The 19,884-nt window shown below is 39.5% G+C and overlaps 1 protein-coding gene across 1 annotated transcript in view; it reads left to right on the top strand.

Moving 5' to 3' along the window:
- The window catches only part of Ppa1 (inorganic pyrophosphatase 1), a 32,889-nt gene that overhangs the window by 8,089 nt on the left and 4,916 nt on the right, over window positions 1–19,884 (top strand). Inside the window, exons 3-8 of the mRNA XM_048338942.1 lie at window positions 3,226–3,279; window positions 4,358–4,477; window positions 10,518–10,604; window positions 12,490–12,616; window positions 16,757–16,884; window positions 17,561–17,646. Of these exons, the coding sequence (XP_048194899.1) occupies window positions 3,226–3,279; window positions 4,358–4,477; window positions 10,518–10,604; window positions 12,490–12,616; window positions 16,757–16,884; window positions 17,561–17,646 (602 nt within the window). The remainder of the gene's footprint in view (window positions 1–3,225; window positions 3,280–4,357; window positions 4,478–10,517; window positions 10,605–12,489; window positions 12,617–16,756; window positions 16,885–17,560; window positions 17,647–19,884) is intronic.

The following is a 19,884-nucleotide window of genomic DNA, read 5'->3' as shown; positions in this document are numbered from 1 at the left end:
CCTGATTTAAGCCCCAGTACCTAATGGAAGAAAAGAAAAAGAAGAGTTGGGGATATAGCCTAGTGGCAAGAGCGCTTGCCTTGTATACATGAAGCCCTGGGTTCGATTCCCCAGCACCACATATACAGAAAATGGCCAGAAGTGGTGCTGTGACTCAAGTGGCAGAGTGCTAGCCTTGAGCAAAAAGAAGCCAGGGACAGTGCTCAGGCCCTGAGTCCAAGGCCCAGGACTGGCAAAAAAAGAAAAAAGATTCAGGTTTTGTTCAAGTGTGGTGGTATACACCCCAAGTCCTGGTTCATGGAAGGCTGAGACAGGAGGACAGAACTATATTATGAGATTCTGTCTTCAAAGAAAAAGAGAAAGGGGGGGGGAAGCACATTATGGGTTCAGAACATTTCCTTATTAATTTTGTGAACTCTTCTATTAGGGATTTTATACTCAGGAAGGTTTTGTTTCGTTTTGTTTTTGCCAGTCTTCTGGCTTTTTCTGTGTATGTGGTGCTGAGGAATCAAACCCAGGACTTCATGCACGCTTAGGCAAGCACTCTACTGCTAAGACATATTCCCAGCCCAAGGTTTTTTGTTTTGTTTTGTTTTTATAAAAGGAGTTATTCTTACGTATGAAATTGTAACCCCTCTGTACCACTTTGACGATAAATAAAATATTTTTTTAAAAAGAACTAAAAATTAAAAAAGGGGGAATTAGCTTCTCGAAGACTTCACCACACAAAGAAAGGAGCTATTCTTGTTTCGTATTTACTTCTTGCTTTATGTCTAGATGAATTCAAAAGAAAATTCTTTTCACTACCACTGATTTTCTCTAAATTTCATTGCAAAACAATAACTGAAGGGGCTGGGAATGTGGCCTAGCGGCAAGAGTGCTTGCCTCGTATACAGGAAGCCCTGGGTTCGATTCCCCAGCACCACATATATAGAAAACGGCCAGGGGTGGGGCTGTGGCTCAAGTGGTAGAGTGCTAGCCTTGAACAAAAAAGAAGCCAGGGACAATGCTCAGACCCTGAGTCCAAGGCCCAGTACTGGCAACAACAAAAAAAACACCCAGTAACTTAAAAACAGAGTACTGTACAAAGGCTGGGTATATAGCCTAGTGGTAGAGTGCTTGCCTTCCATACATGAAGCCCTGGGTTCGATTCCTCAGCACCACATATGTAGAAAAAGCCAGAAATGGTGCTATGGCTCAACTGGTAGAGTGCTAGCCTTAAACAAAAAGAAGCCAGGGTCAGTGCTCAGGCCCTGAGTTCAAGCCCCAGAACTGGCAAAAAAAAAAAAAAAAAGAACAAAAAAAAAAATACAGTGGTGAGCCAAGCATGAGTGGCTCATGCCTTTATTCCTAGCTACTCAGGAGGCTGAGATCTGAGGACCATGGTTCAAAGCCAGCCTGGGCAGAAAAGTCTGTGAGATTTTTGCTCCAATAAACTTCCCAGAAAAAAGTGGTAGAGTGCTAGCTTTGAGCACAAAGAGGCTTATTAGGGACAGTGCCCAGGACTTGAGTTCAAGCCTTAAAACTGACAAAGAAAAAACAAAAAGCAGACTGGTGAGATCAGAGAATATTTTTTTTCTTTATTTCTTTCCAAGCCTGGTATTTATTTGAGGATCTCTCTCTTTGATGCGATGTTTCTGTTACAATGAAGACAGATTTAACTTTACTACTTCCATTCAGAAATTGGATGTAATTAGTCTGTTCCCTGTGTATGTACTTAGCTATACAGTAATAATAGTGTACACATCACATTAATAAATTAGTCATTCTTGCACAAGGCTTGCACAAGAACACTAAATCTGCTTGGAGAGGAGACCTATCCTCAATTGTATTAACTGCAACAGCCTCATTTAGTCAATGAAAGTTTAAGCCTAACTAAATATAGGGTATTTTACAATTTAGAATTGTTAAGTTTCCAAATTCCTTAAAGTCTAGATATCCTTAACATTTTTGACAACTCAATGAAATAGTTACAAATGTGAAGTGAGAACTTTTATGCTTCTGACTCTGGGATGTCAGCACTCATTTGTGTCTGCAGGTTTATTAAGCTTCCCCCTCTAAATCAGGTGCCAGTGGCTCATGCATGTAATCCTAGCTACTCAAGAGGCTGAGATCTGAGGATCATGGTTCAAAGCCAAGTCAGGTAGGAGAGTCCATGAGACTCTTACCTCCAATAAACTACTCAGAAAAAGGTGCTTTAACTTTGAGCTATCGAAGCTCAGGGACAGCTCCCAGACCGTGAGTTCAAGCTTCAGGACTGTCCCAAAAAAAAACCCAACAACAAAAGGCCTTCTCCTCTAGGGACATGAACTTCCTTTTTCTGTCAGAGCAGTCATACAGAAGCCAAAGCTTAGTGAAAGGGAGAATAGTCTGGGGTGACCAAAGGGGATTACTAATGAGGTAATCAAACAATGGGGATTAAGATGGCAGTAAATCTGGGATTGAGAGCTGGGAATGTAGCTCAGTGGTTGAGCAATAGTTTAGCATTCATGAGGTCTAGAACAGCAGGAAAAATAAAACCCAAGACTGAACTTAGTAGCATTTGAAACCAGGTAGATTAAAGGAGGCCTCAAAGAGCCTAGCATGGTGGCACATAACAATAATACTTAATACCAGCACTCAGGAGGCCAAGACAGGAGGATCTTGAGCTTGAGACCAGCATGGGTTACATAGTTGATTCAAGATTTAGTGAGCTATGTTGTGACCTTGTTCCAAAAGAACCAAACCCAGGGCTGGGATGTAGCCCAGTGGCAAAGCGCTTGCCTAGCAAGTGCAACACCCTGGGTTTGATCCCCAGTACCAAAAAAGAAAAGACAAAAAAATGCAGTTAAAAAAAAAACCCAACCAAAAGAACCAAACCCAAACAAAAACTCCTAGGCTTCCTATCTGTCTATTCTACACTTAATTTTTCCAAGTTAACAGCTCCTAATCTTTCATGTTGTAACAGCTCCACCTTGTGAATCTTTAGAGTATTGCTGAAAACTTTACAGGTTTTTATTTAATTTTTATATCTGGGAAGACTACTAGATAAATGTAATCCTTGAAAACTTACAGTGGGTAAAATGAACTTTGGTAAGATTGGTCCTAGAGTTTCTTACTCATGAAAAATTACTGTTAAATTTTTCTAAAAACATTTAATTATTGTTTTATAGGAATACATAGTTATTTAGTACTCAATTTAAGTAATAGCTTTATTCTTACACTACCTTTTCTTTATTTCTCCAGGATGTGTTCCACATGGTTGTTGAAGTTCCACGTTGGTCCAATGCAAAAATGGAGGTAATGTTTGATCTCAGTTAAGGAGATTTAGCACATTAGTTTTGGGCTTTTTTTGGGGGGCTAGTCTTGGGCCTTGAACTCAGGGTCTGAGCACTGTCTCTGGCTTCTTTTTTGCTCAAGGCTAGCACTCTGCCACTTGAGCCACAGCACCACTTCTGGCCGTTTTCCATGTATGTGGTGCTGAAGAATCAAACCCAGGGCTTCCTGTATACAAGGCGACCACTCTTGGCACTAGGCCATATTCCTAACCCAGCACATTAGTTTTGATCTGGCCATGCTGACTTGCTTGGTTGCTGTGGGGATTGTACTCAAGGTGCTGTCCCTGATCTCTTTTGCTCAAGGCTACTGCTCTACCATTTTGAGCCACAGCACCAGTTCCATTGTTTTTTTTTGTTTGTTTGTTTTTGTGGTTTTTTTTTTTTTTTGAGTGCTTGATTAGGGATAAGAGACTCACAGCAACTTTTCTGCCTGGGCTGGCTTTGAACCATGATCCTCAGATTTCAGCCTCCTGAGTAGCCAGGATTACAGGGGTGAGCTACCAGCTCCTGGCTTCTTTTCTCCTCTTAAGAGGAGAAATCTCTTTGGATTGAAAGCTATCGTGATCTCATTGGAATTTTTGTCTCATTGTTCAGGTTTTTTTTCCTGATAGTACCTGACATAGCTTTTTTTGTTATCAGTATTTCATATTTTATATCACTTGAACTTTTTTCTTACACATTTTCACATTTGTGTACAGTAGACTTGGATATTTGAATAATTTTAAATGCTCTAAAGGAAAACTGAAATTATTTATTTTACTTAATAGAAATCTTGATGCTTTTATTTCTCAGATATTACGATTTATTCCTGCCAATTATAGTTGTAACTTTCTGGAGTATGTAAATATTAATAAATACTGCCTTACATATGAAACTGTAACCCCTCTGTACATCACTTTGACAATAAATAAGTAATTATTCAGAAAAAGATATTAATAAATGCTCTTTTGCCCTTCCTAAGTAGTTGGTGTACATCCTCAAGCAAGCTTTTAGTTTCCATTTCACATGCATATATGCAACCATTTGAAATACCATTTCAGATTGCTACCAAGGACCCTTTAAATCCAATTAAGCAAGATGTTAAAAAAGGAAAACTGCGTTATGTTGCAAATTTGTTCCCATATAAAGGATATATCTGGAATTATGGTGCCATTCCTCAGGTATGTCTCTATATATTTGTTGAAAATGTACTATCTTAGCCTACAAAAAATTAACTAGCTAATGGTCAAAAAGATTTAAATAACCTGCAGAAAATGTTTGTTGTAGATGTGTGTGCGGGGTGTGTGTGTGTGTGTGTGTGTATGTATGTGTATGCATGTGTGTGTGCGCACACGTGCATGCTGGTCCTGGAGCTTGAACTCAGCCTGGGCATTGCCCCTGAGCTTTTGTGCTCAAGGCTAGTGCTCTATCACTTGTGGCTTTTCATGGTTAATTGGAGATAAGACTTACAGACTTTCCTGCGTGGGCTGGCTTTGAACCCCATTCTTCGGACCTCTGCTTTTTTTTTTTTTTAATTAAATTTTATTGACAAGGTGATGTACAGAGGGGGTACATAATAAGGTAGTGAGTACATTTCTCATCATATTTGTTACACCCTCCCTCATTTTTCTTTCCCTTGTCTAGTTCAGGTAAACATATATACAATATCCAGTGTATCAAAATCATATACCATAACCACAGCGGGTACGCCACAGGAAATTCACCTACTACATTAAACATAATGACAATGATAAAATCCTCCTGTTTCCATCTCTTGGAGTTCATTTTTCTTAGCCTCATCTTATATAATTATATGTACGTAGCTGTTGAGCTCTTGTGATCTTCTGAGGCGAGCACTCTACCACTAGGCCATACTCCCAGCCCTCTTGTGATCTTCTGATAGGTCTATCCTAGACCTTCTTATGTTTATTTAGTAATTGTTTGGTTTTAGAGACATAATGTAACGTCGCTGACCAAAACATAGAAATACCATTTGAAAAGAAGTTTGTTGTTTTACAGTCATGATCTCTACTGTTCTCTCCCCCCACCCCCAACAACCACATATCAGGGAGACCATGGGCCTTTGTTCTCTGTGCTCTCTAGGCTTGTCTCACTCAACATTATTTGTTGAAGCTCTGACCATTTCCCTGCGAATGCCATTATTTTATCATTTCTAATTGCTATGTAGTATTCCATTGTGTACATGTACCACATTTTTTTGATCCATTCATCTGTAGTGAGGCATCTGGGTTGTTTCCATATTTTGGCTATTGTAAATTGTGCAGCAATAAACATGGATGTGCAGGTGTTTTTATGGTATCCTGGATCCTGTTGTTCAGGATAGATGCTTAGGAGTGGTATGGCTGGGTCATAAGGTATGTCTATGCTGAGTTTTTTGAGGAACCTCCATACTGTCCTCTAGAGTGGTTGTACTAGTTTGCACTCCCACCAACAGTGGAGAAGGGTTCCTCTTTCTCCACATCCCCTCCAGCATTTGTTGTTGCCTGAGTGCAGAGTATAGGCCATTCTAACTGGAGTGAAGTGGTATCTCAGGGTTGGTTTTTTTTTTTTTTTTTTTTTTTTTTTTTTGGCCAGTCCTGGGGCTTGGACTCAGGGTCTGAGCACTGTCCCTGGCTTCTTTTTGCTCAAGGCTAGCACTCTGCCGCTTGAGCCATAGCAACACCTCTGGCCTTTTCTATATATGTGGTGCTGGGGAATTGAACCCAGGGCTTCATGTATACGAGGCAAGCACTCTTGCCACTAGGCCATATTCCCAGCCCTCAGGGTTGTTTTTATTTGCACTTCCTTTATTGTCAGTGATGTTGAACATTTCTTCATATGTTCCTTTGCCATTTTTATTTCTTCTCCTGTGAAGTCTCTTTAGCTCCTTTGCCCATTTAATAATGGTTTACTGGGTTTGGAGGGGGTTAGTTTCTTGAGTTCTCTGTAGATGACGGATATTAGGCCTTTGTCTGTTGCTGTGGTGGTGAAGATCTTTTCCCATATGGTTGACTATCTTTCTAGTTTAGTAGCTATGTCTTTAGCTGTGCAGAAAGTTTTTATTTTGTAGTAGTCCCATTTGTCAAGTGTCTCCCTTGTCTGTTGTGCCCCTGGGACTCTGTTCAGGAAGTTCCTGCCTATGCCTGTAAGTTCTAGTGTCTCTCCTACTCTGTCCTTCAGTAGTTTCAGGGTTTCAGGTCTGATGTTGAGGTCTTTAATCCATTTTGAGTTGATCTTGGTGCATGATGATAGGCTAGGGTCCACTTGGAGTTTTCTACATGTGGCTGCCAGTTTTCCCAGCACCAGTAGTTGAAGAGGCTATGTTTTTTCCATTGTATGTCTTTAGATCCTTTGTCAAATATCAGCTGACTGTACATATGCAGATTCATTTCTGGGACCTCTGCTTCTTGAGTAACTAGAATTACAGCCATGAACCACTGGCTTCCATCTTAGATTTTTAAAACATAGGAAGGAGTAATTAGCTCCAGTTAATGCATCCTTTAGTAATGAACTGAAAGGCTAGATTAAAACTGTTTAAACTCAGATTTGAACGTTTATTTTCTGAAACATTTCTTTTTCTAGGTATTGGTTGTAAGATAGACAGACAGATTCTTTCTTTACAGATCCAGTGGTAAATCTATTAAGAGAGTGTATGGTAGTGAAGAACTGATTTCTAGCTGGATGTGGTACATGCCTTTAATCCCAGCACTTGGGAGATTGAGGTAAGAAGATGGAGTTTGAGGCCATCCGAACTACATTGTAAGTTCCAGGGGAACCGAGGCTACAGAGTGAGAACCTGTCTTGTAAATAACACAAAACAAACAAAAACATGATGTGTGGAGCCAGATGTACGTGTCTCTTTCTTTTTACTAATGCATTTCTTATACAGAGTGGAGGGTTCATTGTAGCATTTCCATACACATACACAATGTGCCCAGATCAAATTCACTGCTTCTCTCTCTATCTCATCTAACCTCCCCCAAGTGTCCTTTTTTCCTCTTTGAGATATGAATAATACTGAGCGTGTGTAGTTTTTGTAGAATAAAGCACCTAGTTTCTGCAGTTCATATAGCAATTGATTTCTTCCTGTTGAAATAGAGCTATTTGTGGTAAAGTGTTGGTGAAGTCTGGAGCTGGAAGGATAGCTGAATTGCTTACCATTTATCTCAAGCACAATGACCAGTTGTCATAACAGGTTCTAATTTCATGTTTGAATGAAGACTCTTCTAGAATCACACCTAGTATGAGTAAAGGACATATTTAATTCTGGTTTGGTTAGGCTAATATGGTAGTACCAACTAAATTTAGTTTTTCTAGTTCCTAAGGTCTTTGCTTCTGTTCTCCATTAAGTGAAATTGTTAAGTAGAATTTTCTTGTGGAAAAATCTATAAGTTATTAAAATATAGGTCAGACTCATTTAAGCTTGTGAGTAATCACAAAGTAATAAATCAAAAATGAGCCTGCCTAATTATAGCACTTAGCCTTGTACTTCAATTGATTTCGTATTTAGCTTTGAAGAATGCCCCTACAGGAAAACATCACTGAAATGCTTACCCTTCTGTGGCTTGTTCTCTCTTACTGTTTGTTGGCTTTGTGAGATGGAGCCCTCCTTTATCATTCTTCACTTTTATCTTTCTTCCTTCACTGCTGATGAGGCAAAGAACCTCGAGTCATAAGAATATTCTTGGGAGAAAACTTGAACAATCACTGCATTTTAAACCTAGCTTCCTGGCAAACACAGCCTCAGTTCTTTTGTAAGATGATCTGGGAGGACTCTGCCTTGCAATTTAGTAAGGAAGGAAAGCCAGTAATTTAGGCTTCAGAAAAGCCAGATTAAACTTTTCAATCTTGGCTTTTAGCCAGCAGTAATGCTTTTAACATCAGAACATATTTCCATTTTAGTATCACGGCTTCTAGTTTGTGTTTTAGAAATTGGTTATAAAGAAAATCTAATTAGTAGAAGATAGTAAGTACCCAGAAGAGTTCAAAGGTTTTCGTTTTTGTTGAGAGATTAGAATCCTGGGCCTTATGCATGTAAGAATACTTTACATAATCAGTCCTTATGTTGTTTGTTGGTCCTAGTCCTGGTCCTGGGGTTTGAACTCAGAGCTTGAGCACTATCTCTGAGCCTCTTTATGCTCAAGGCTAGCTCTCTATCACTTGAGCCACAGCACCACTTCTAGTCCTTAGTTTGTTTTGTTTTTTTGTGGGTTTTTTTTTTGTTTTGTTTTTTTTGTTTTGTTTTGTTTTGGTCCTGGGGCTTGAACTCGGGACCTTGGCACTGTTCCTGAGCTCTGTTGCTCAAGGCTAGCACACTACCACTTTGAACTGCAGCTCCAATTCCAGCTTTCTTGTGGCTGATTGGAGATAAGAATCTCATGGAGGGCTGGGGATATGGCCTAGTGGCAAGAGTGCTTGCCTCGTATACATGAGGCCCTGGGTTCAATTCCCCAGCACCACATATATAGAAAGCGGCCAGAAGTGGTGCTGTGGCTCAAGTGGCAGAGTGCTAGCCTTGAGCAAAAAGAAGCCAGGGACAGTGCTCAGGCCCTGAGTCCAAGCCCCAGGACTGGCAAAAAAAAAAAAAAAAAAAAAAGAATCTCATGGACTTACTTCCCTGAGAGCTAACTTTGAGCTGTGATCCTCAGACCTCGGCCTCCTGAGTAGCTTCAGACAGTGTGCCTAGGTGGCACCAGTGCTGGAGCCTGAACTCAGGGCCTGAGCACTGTCCCTGGCTTCTTTTTCTCAAGGCTAGCACTCTACCACTTGAGGCACAGCACCACTTCTGGCTTTTTCTGTTTATGTGGTACTGAGGAATCAACCCAGGGCTTCATGCATGTTAGGCAAGCACTGTACCGCTAAACCACATTCCAAACCCATTTTGGTTTCTTTGTGTATTTGTTTTGTTTTGAGACAGATTCTTGTTATGCAGCTACATGCACCCCTCCACTGAACCCATACTGGGATTACAGGCACAAGCCACTGAGCAGTCTTCTACTATTATATTATTATTATTGTTGTTATTTTGGTTGTATTGGGTTTTGAACTTAGAGTCTCATGTTGTCTAGGCAGGTGTTCTGCTGCTGAGCCATACCATCAGTCCTTTTTTGCACTGATTTATTTTGAGGTAGAATCTCACATTTTGTCCTGTGGGTTGTAATCTACCTATACTTACTATTGTAACCTGGGTGAACAAGCATGTGCCACCACACCCAGCTTACTTTATTGAGGTGGGTTCTTGTGATTTTTCTTTTTTCTTTCCTTTTCTTTCTGATTTCAGCTTCTTAAGTAGCTAGGATTATAAACATGAATAACTGGCAACCTTTTATTTATTAATTCATTTATTTGGTGTGTGTATGTGTATGCACGTGTGTGCCAGTACGGATGCTTGAACTAAGGGCCTGGATGCTATCCCTTAGCTTTTTTCACTCAAGGCTGGTGCTTTTCTGCTTGAGCCAAACCTACTTCTGGCTTTTTATTTTTTAATATGTATATAGTTAATTGGAGATAAGAATCTCACAGACTTTCTTGCCCAGACTGGCTTGAAATTTTGATCTTCAGATGTCAGCTTCCTGAGTAGCTAGGATTATAGGTATGAGCCACCAGCACCTGGCTCTCAATATTTTTTTTTATTTTTGTTTTGTTTTTGTTGCCAGTCCTGGGGCATGGACTCAGGGCCTGAGCACTGTCCCTGGCTGCTTTTTGCTCAAGGATAGCACTCTACCACTTGAGCCACAGCGCCACTTCTGGCTTTTTCTATTTATGTGGTGCTGGGGAATCAAACCAAGGGCTTTATGTATGGGAGACGAGCACTCTACCACTAGGTCATATTCCCAGCCCAAAAGTTTGTTTTTTTGTAGTAGGACCCTGTTATTTAGTCTAGACTGGCCTGGTACTCAGATCCTCCTGCCTCAACCTACTGAGTGCTGGAATTATAGGCTTTATACACCCACATACAGATTAAATAGTTTGGGTGGTTTTTTTTTTTGTTCTAAATAGGATCATTATTTTCAAGCTTAAATTTAGTTAGGCTACAGCATTTAATTGAAATAATTGCATATACTTAAGAATCTTAAATGTAAATAATAAACTTTTAAAAATGAGAAAAAATAGGAGAGTTATAGTTTTGTGGAAAGACTGATCAGATTTTGTCTGTCGACAGGATCCCTTTTGTCATCAGAATGTATAGGAATGACATAATCTAATCCTTGTTTTTTTCAGACATGGGAAGACCCAGGACACAATGACAAACATACTGGGTGCTGTGGTGACAATGACCCAATTGATGTTTGTGAAATTGGAAGCAAGGTAATGAAATCTGACATCTTTTCTGTAGTGTAAGAATACTGTGAGGGCTGGGAATGTGGCTTAGTGGTAAAGTGCTTGCCTAGCATGCATGAAGCCCTGGGTTTGATCCCTCAGCACCACATAAACCGAAAAGGCTGGAAGTGGCACTAGTGCTAGTTTTGAGCAAAAAGATGCCAGGGAGAGTGTTTAGGCCCTGAGTTCAAGCCCCAGGACTGGCAAAAAAGAATACTGTGAATAAAACCTATGAATAACTGAAATAATGATGGTTCAGGGTAATTTCATTCTAAGCATTTATAATTGTCATTTTCAAGCCTAGTCTGGGAAAGTGTGTGTGTGTATAATTATTATTGAACAGGGAGACATGCTCTATACTGTTGTACTAAACAGATAAGTAGTCCATAGGTCAAGGGTACTTGGAGACACATCTTAAATCGTCATGAGATAACCCTTGTCAGAAGGGTTTGGTATGACCTATGAACTGACACAAGCCAAATAGCCTCTTTACTTGGAGTGTTACGTTAGGGATTCTTCTACCAAGTAGGGCTGCTTTAAGATTCTGATTCATATATCTTTATGAGCTCTCTTGGACTCAGGAAAAAAACAATTAAAACCAAAGTTGTCTTTTTTTTTTTAGTAAGTTTTTTTTTTTCATTTTGTTATGTTTTATTGGGGATTAGGCTAAGGGTCAGACTCATGGCCTAATGCATCTGAGGCAAGTTCTCATTCCCAGTCCTTAAGTCAAAGTTGTTTTGTTTTGTCAGTCATGGGGCTTGAACTCAGGGTCTAGGCACTGTTCCTGAGCTTTTTTGCTCAAGGCTAGTGTTCTACCACTTTGAGCCATGGCGCCATTCCAGGTCAAAGTTTTTAAGATGGACTAGGCAGTATGACTGGTCTTCTATAAGATAAATGGTAGGGCTGGGGATATGGCCTAGTGGCAAGAGTGCTTGCCTCGTATACATGAGGCCCTGGGTTCAATTCCCCAGTACCACATATACAGAAAATGGCCAGAAGTGGCGCTGTGGTTCAAGTGGCAGAGTGCTAGCCTTGAGCAAAAAGCAGCCAGGGACAGTGCTCAGGCCCTGAGTCCAATCCCCAGGACTGGCAAAAAAAAAAAAAGAAAGAAAGATAAATGGTAAATAATTCACATTAGGAATGTGGAACCATCTGGTGGCTCTACCCTGTAGTGTTAGATACTCAGGACTCTGAGACCTGGAGGACTGAGATTCAAAGCCAGCCTGGGCAGAATATTTGAGACTCCACTTCTAGTTACCTAGCAAAAAGCCCAAGTAGAGGTGTTTCTCTCAAATATCTAGCTAAGGAAATAAAGCAGAATAAGAGTACAAGGCTCTGAGTTCAAGTCCCACAACAGGCCCTCCTGCCCCCCCAAAAGTTATAGAGATCTTATTTTTCATCACAATGCTAGTATAAAATAACACATTACTCTGAGCCATGTTGCTATTTTTCTTATGACCTGTATGATAGTAGACCCTGCATATCCAATTTTCAATCTTAATAGTACTAATGAAGCATATATTTGTCTAGCTTTTGAAAATATGCTTCAAGAACAATCTTTAGGGCTAGTGGCAAGAGTGCTCACATCGTATACATGAAGCCCTGGGTTCTATTCCTCAGACCACATATATAGAAAAGGCCAGAAGTGGCACTGTTGCTCAAGTGGTAGAGTGCTAGCCTTGAGCAAAAAGAAGCCAGGGACAGTGCTCAGGCCCTGAGTCCAAGCCCAGGACTGGCCAAAAAAAAAAAAAAAAGAGGAACAATCTTTAAATGTATAGAAGTTTGACAGCTTTATTTCCTACTGTCACCAAATAAAATTTTCCTCCCAAAATTTTCTTCTGAGGCATTTCCTTGACTGTTTGTTGAATCTCAGGTATGTGCAAGAGGTGAGATAATCAGAGTGAAAGTTCTGGGCATATTGGCTATGATCGATGAAGGAGAAACCGACTGGAAAGTCATTGCCATTAATGTGGATGATCCTGATGCAGCCAATTACAATGGTAAGAATACCATTTGTGTTGTTCTGGTGGTACTGGGATTTGAACTCAGGTCTTTCCTTCTGAGTTCTCCTGCCTGAGCCACATCTACAGGCCAAAAGTCCTTTCAGGTTTATTCTAAAATGATGGAATTGTAAGTCCCTTCCTTAGAGTGGAGAAGCCAGGCAGCTGATAAAGCATTCTTATTTCCAAGACTGATCTTGAGGTTATTAACTAAATAACTTTCTTTGTTCCAGGAAAGAAAAAAAAAGTTGGTAGTTTGAGTTTATTGTTTTTTCCTCCTTCTCTATGTTAGCCTTCACTTACCATGTGGGTTTTTTTTGTGGTCAGTTGTGGGGCTTGAACTCAGGGCCTAGGTGCTATGCCTGAGGTTCTTTGTGCTCAAGGCTAGCACTCTACCACTTGAGCCACAGCGCTACTTCCTGTTTTTTAATGGGGGGACTATTGGTTGGCTTTCGAACTATGATCCTCAGATCTCAGCCTTCTGAATAGCTAGGATCACAGCCATGAACCATTAGCGTCATGGTTATTTTTTCTTTTTAATGTTTAATCAAAATATAATTCAGACATCATCAGTAATTATTCTAAAAATGTATAATTCAGCAGTTTTTAGTATATTTACTAAATTAAGTAACCATGGGCTGGGAATATGGCCTAGTGGTAAAGTGCTTGCCTCACATACATGAAGCCATGGGTTCTGTTCCTCAGCAGTACAAACAGAAAAAGCCAGAAGTGGAGCTGTGGCTCAAGTGGTGGAATGCTAGCCTTGAGCAAAAAGAAGCCAGGGACAGTGCTCAGGTCCTGAGTTTAAGCCCCAGGACTGGTAATAATAATAAATTAAGCAACCATCACTAATATATAATTCCAAATCATTTTTATTATCACTAAAAGTTATCTTGAATCCATTAGCAACTGCTCTACCGTACTTTACTCTGTCCCTGGCAGCCATTAATCTACTTCCTGTCCCTGTGGATTTGCCTATTCTGCACATTTCATATAATGGACTCATACCATAGGAGTCCTCTGGGTCTGGCTCATCTCATTTAGCTCAATGTGTTTGAGCTTCATCCACCATGTAACATTCAGTAACATGTCATTCCCATGGGTTTTCTGTTTGTATGTTTTTTTCTTTCTTTCTTTTTTTTGGGGGGGTGAGGCCAGTGGGCCAGTCCTGGGGCTTGGACTCAGGGGCTGAACACTGTCCCTGCCCTCTTTTGCTCAAGACTAAGCACTTTATCATTTGAGCCACAGCACCGCTTCTGGCTTTTTTTGTTTACGTGGTGCTTAAGAATGTGGGTTTCCAGTAGACTCCTGCTTTTAAAACTTTGTCCCCAGTGGACTGGGCTGTTGTGGAACACTTGTAGACTTCTGGGTGGAAGAAACAGGTCATTTTGGGTATGTCCTTGATGGCTCTATTAGGAATGTCTTCTGCTTTCCCTCCTCTTACCTGCCCTCCTATTCCCTCTCCCTTCGCTCTCCTCCCTCCCTTCTCTCTGTCATTTTCTCCCTCAGCCTCCTTCTTGGCTATTAGGAGGTGTAATTCTCTGCTCCATTTTCCCACTGTGGTCATGTTGTTTCCAGTGCATGGGTCTCAGGAACCGAGAGCAGAATCCTTTGGAGTAATGAATCAAATAAATCTTTCGTCCCTTAAAAAAAAAGAATGTGGGTTTCATGCATGCAAAGCAAGCACTCTACCACTAAGCCATATTCCCAGCCCCCATTCCCTAGTAAAGTATTCATTTCAGTGGTGATACTTTACAAAATGTGCACCCTTCTGGTTCATAACACTACCTGTCCCGGCACTAGTCTTCTTTTTGTCTCTTTGGATTTGCCTATTTTAGATACTTCATGTCTATGGACTTGTATAATATGTGGTCTGTTGTGTCTCTGTTACAGAGTGTATCAGTGTTGCTTTTTCATTCTAGGCATGCATATGGCACATATTATTTATGTGTTTATCAGCAATATGTGTCTTGGCTGTTTAAGCTACTATAAAAAAATGTTGCTGTGACTCTTCCTGTATATGTTTTTGAGTGGATGTTTTTAATTCTCTTGGGCATATTCCTGGGAGTAGAGTTTTGGAGTCAATGGAAAGGCCTTAACTTTTGGAGCTACCAGATTATTTCCCAATGCAGTTACACCATTTTACCTTTTCATGTCAGTGCATGTGGGTTCCAATTTCCCTGCAGCCTTACCAGCACTTGTAATTCATCTTTTTGATTATAGCCTTTCTAATTGAGGGTGTCTGTATTGTTGTATTCTTCATATATTCTGAATACTAGACTTTTATATGATGTATGTATGATTTGTCCATATTTTTTACTATCCTATAGACTGTCTTTTCATATTCTTAATAGCAGTGCTTGAGGTAGTCAAGTTTATTTTCATGAAGTCCAGTTATATCTATTTTTTCTTTTGTTTAACTTTGGTAGTGAAGTCTTTGCTCTATTTTTCTTGATGTTTATTTTGTTTTCTTGCAGTTCTGGGGTTGGAACCCATGGCCTTGCACATGCCAGGCAAACACTCTACCCTAAGCTAAATCCCTAGTCCTCTTTGATATTGTTTTAGTTAATTGTTCTAAATGGCACAAAATAGGGGTATGCCTCTTTATTTTGTATATGGATGTCCATTTGTCACAGGATCATTAGAAAGACTTCCCCTTTTGAATTGTCTTTGTATCCTTGTTGAAAATTAATTGACCATAAATATCTGGCCTACAATTTGATTACTTGCATTTTATAACATTTGTCTAATTTACCTTGTTTACCTCTGTTTACAAACAGAATGATGGGAACTCCCAGGGTATAGCTGCAGGGTCAGAAATATAGCCTCCTGTATTATAATTGAGGTCCTGGACTTGTGAGACTGAGGCCTTCACTTTGTGGGATCTGATGCTAACTTCAGGTAGCTTAGTAATAGAAAGAATTATTAGACATCCAGTTGGTGTCTAAGTTCTCTGAAATATACCAATGTTGAAAAATTTGCTAGTTCACTCTGTAAGCTTTCAGTACTTTAGCAGTACTATAATAGAATGCATAGATCTATAATAGCAGTACTATATTAACAGTACTATAATAGAACGTATAGATCACAAATTGGACCAAAGCTATCTTTGTTGTGTTTAAGACAGGGTCTTACTGTATAGTCTCAATTGACTGGAATTTATGATCTTCCTGGCTTATCCTCCCAAGTTCTGGGATTATAGATGTATACTGCCATGCCAGACTAATCCAAGTTGTGCAAATATAAATTATCTCCTGTTATGAATGTATTCCCCTCTCAAGATTGACTTTTTAGTGCTGTGTTTTCTATTTTCTTATATGGAACAATAGTTTGGCTTTTCTGGTGGTCAGAACTAACCCACTGTGATTGAGAAATACCTAGTCTAGTAAGATTGTTACCCATTGTCTGAGGTTGTAGCTCAGACAAAGCATTTTGAATAGCATGCACAGGACCCTCCATTTCATCCCCAGGACAATAAAAATAAAATAAAACTTGAAGCTGATAGCTATTGCCTAGTTATTTTTTTCCCTTTGTGCTGATACTATGGCTTGAATTCAGGACCTTACACTCTTACTTGGTTTGCTTGCTCGTGGCTGGTATTCCTAACATTTGAACCACACCTCCAGCTTGACTTTTTGCTAGTTAATTGGAGATGGAGTCTCAAACTTTTCTGCCTTTGCTGACTGTAAACCTGAGTCCTCAGATCTCAGCCTTCTTAAGTGCCTAGGATTGTAGGCATGGGGCACTGGTTCTCAGCTAGTGTGTTTTCCTGTCCTTTAATATGTAATTGGCATGTGGCCCTCTGAAATAGTTTCTACTTGGCTTGATTAGTATTTTTTTCTCTTCTCATAGGAATTATCCACACTTGCCAAACTGATTTCATTATTTCACCGCAATTATTTCATTCCTCCTTCCAGTTATCTCAATAGCAGTTACTGTCATACTGATCTGCTCTCATCATATTTAATGTCAGAGCTAGTATGACACACTACTAGATGATTTCCTTTTTTTCTATGAGAGTCTCTTTTCAATGAAGTCAGCTCCAATATTATCTTAAACTTGTTGTTGACCCAATATATAGCTTTCTCAAGGCAGAAATAATTACTTATATATCAAGTAATGTGTTTGTTCTTTCCTTAGATATTAGTGATGTTGAACGGCTGAAACCTGGGTACCTAGAAGCTACTGTGGACTGGTTTAGAAGGTACAAGGTTCCTGATGGAAAACCAGAAAATGAGTTTGCTTTCAATGCAGAATTTAAAGATAAGGTAATGTGTCACTTAGAACTATGTATTGAGGCTTAAAATTTAACCATATTCCTATCAAGGTTCATAAAATTCTAAAGATGTTTACTTATTTAAATGTCCCTACTGGGTTTGATGATATACCACTGTAATCCCAGTATTTGGGAAACTAAGGCAAGTGAATCATGCAAGGTTTGCCAGAAAGAAAACCTGCCACATGGTTCAAGAGAAAGGAGTTCGCTGTGGGGAGAGGAAACTGCCAGCCCACACAAGATGGAGATGCAGGCAGACAGAGAGGAAGGAAGAAGAAGAGAAAAGGAAAGAGAGCAGGGACCGGTGTACCAGATTATGTAGGGAAAGGCCAGAGGTATGGCCAGGTGGATTGGCTATGACCTCAGAGAAGGGGGAAGTAACTGCCTCCAGGTGTGCCACTTACCTTGGTAATGCAGGTACTGGGCTCAGAGTTAAACAGGTTGAGGGGCATCTGCATGGAGCCCTCCGGGAGTGGACCTTACAGATCAGAAGTTTGAGGACAGCCTGGGCTACATAGTGAAATTCTGTCTTAAAAAGTACATTCTCTACTATATATTTTTTAAGGAAGTGATTGAAAAGAGACAAAGTATCAGGCTTTGAGGAAAATATTGATAGTAGAAAAAGATCACTTATCTATCATTGTAATGGTTCTCTCTCTAAATTACAGGAATTTGCAGTTGATATTATTAAAAGCACTCATGACTATTGGAAAGCATTAGTGACTAAGAAAACAGATGGAAAAGGAATCAGTTGGTAAGTGTTAATGCTTCTTTGTGTATTTAACACATAAAACAGATCTGTTTGCACCAAAGGTTTTAGCAATCACAAAATACTATATACTATTACACTTGCTTAGAAAAGAACTGGTTTATCAACTAGTGCTCAAGTAAATGGAAAAGGGAATACGTAAACAACTTAAAAATGGCCATAAGACACTGAATAAGTACAGGCTAAACAACACGCAGACATTGAGTGAGAGCTGTGTGAGAATAATTTGGAAAGGCTCCGAGCATCAAGGTGCTATTCTCTGAAGTAAATTTGTAAGATGCATTACAGTTGCACTAGTATCCACTAGGTCCATAGAATTTACTGCCATTAGAAATCACAGCTACATGGGCTGGGAATGTGGCTTAGTGGCAGAGTGCTTGCCTAGCATGCATGAAGCTCTGGATTTGATTACTCAGTAGCACATAAACAGAAAGAGCCAGAACTGGCACTATGGCTCAAGTGGTAGAGTGCTAGCCTTAAGCAAAAGAAGCTCAGGGATAGTGCCCAATCCCTGAGTTCAAGCACAAGGACTGGCAATAATAATAATAATAGATAAGTGTCAGTTGTTTGTAGTCTCACCAGTATATAATCCTAGTTTCTCAGGAAGCTGAATCTGAGGATTTTAAGACTCTTATCTCCATTTAACCAGCAAAAAAGCTGAAAGTAGAGGTTTGGCTGAAGTTGTAGAGTACTTGCCTAGCAAGTGCAAGGTCCTAAATTCAAATACCAGTACACCACAAAGTGGGTAAGGACCTAGGATAAACTCAATGATAGAGCATTTGTCTATCATGTGCAAAAAACGCCCTAAATTCAATCCCTAGCACCATTTTTTTTTTTTTGGCCAGTCCTGGGCCTTGGACTCAGGGCCTGAGCACTGTCCCTGGCTTCTTCCCGCTCAAGGCTAGCACTCTGCCACTTGAGCCACAGCGCCGCTTCTGGCCGTTTTCTGTATATGTGGTGCTGGGGAATCGAACCTAGGGCCTCGTGTATACGAGGCAGGCACTCTTGCCACTAGGCTATATCCCCAGCCCCCCATTTTTTTTTTAAAAAGGATTTGTTAGAGGATGCTTGGCTATCATATGATAACTGTTATTCTGGAAATACTAGTCAATGAAGTGAATACTATTCAATGAAAAATAAGGCTGGAGACATGGCTTAAGTTATGGAGCACTTGTAAGCACAAGGCCCTGCATTCATTCCTCAGTACTGCAAAAGAAAAGAAATAACATGAGAGAATGTTTAACTTTATAAGATTACCTTTAATCACACTTTTTCCAGATACACCTATTAATATTTGGAATATTTTTTTCCAATCTTTCATGTGAGGACAAAATACTTATCTGTTTTTTAAATATAATTTGATTGTTAAAATTAACGTGTTGTACTTAGGTTTTTGTTTGAGGGTCTTTTTTGTTTTTTGGCTTATATGAGGGGAATTTCACTGTTATATCTCTGAACTTATTTACATGGTATTCCAATCAGTCTCACTCCTATCACATTTCATGCCAAAATACTTTTAAAAATAATTAGGATTAAACTCTGAACAATTCACTTTGTGCTTTTTTAAAATTTAACATATTATACGCATCTCCCCATAATAATACAACATTCCGTTCTGTATAGGACTTGATTTAGTGATTTTTGTTGTTCTATTTTGTTTTTGAGTGCTAGAGATTGAATCTGGGGCCCTGTGCATTGCTATACCACATAAGCCACACTCCCAGCCCTAAAGTGTTTTTAATCATTCCTTCTTGTTAGACATTTTAGTTATGTCTAATTTCTTTTACCTTCTCTTCCAAGATTTTTTTTTTAATTTTAAGTAGTTGTACAAAAGGATTTTAGTTCAACAAATCAAATTATTAGTATAATGCATCTTGATGAATATCACCCTTTCCATCATTCTCCCCCATTTTTCACAGTACCATCCATGCCCTTAAATTACTTTAATTATGTATATTGAATATAATGAAATTATGTCCAATTTTTGAACATTTTCATAGATCATTGTTTCAATCATGGGGTCTTAGAAAGGTGGAATTTCCTATCAAAGCCTATGAGGTTTTTGAAGCTTTTTGAATATATTCTACTAAATTATTTTTCAGAAATGCTGAGCAGTTTTACTTGAGATAGAAATATTTATTTCAGATCTTCATCAGTACTGATAAAGACAGGATTTGTTATGGTGGTTGGTTTCATTTTTTCCCAGTAGAAAAGATGTGTTTC

Source organism: Perognathus longimembris, chromosome 2 (assembly GCF_023159225.1).
Source record: "Perognathus longimembris pacificus isolate PPM17 chromosome 2, ASM2315922v1, whole genome shotgun sequence".
NCBI lineage: Eukaryota > Metazoa > Chordata > Mammalia > Rodentia > Heteromyidae > Perognathus > Perognathus longimembris.
Note: the sequence above shows the minus strand (reverse complement) of the source record. Positions and strands in the feature narration are given on the sequence as shown.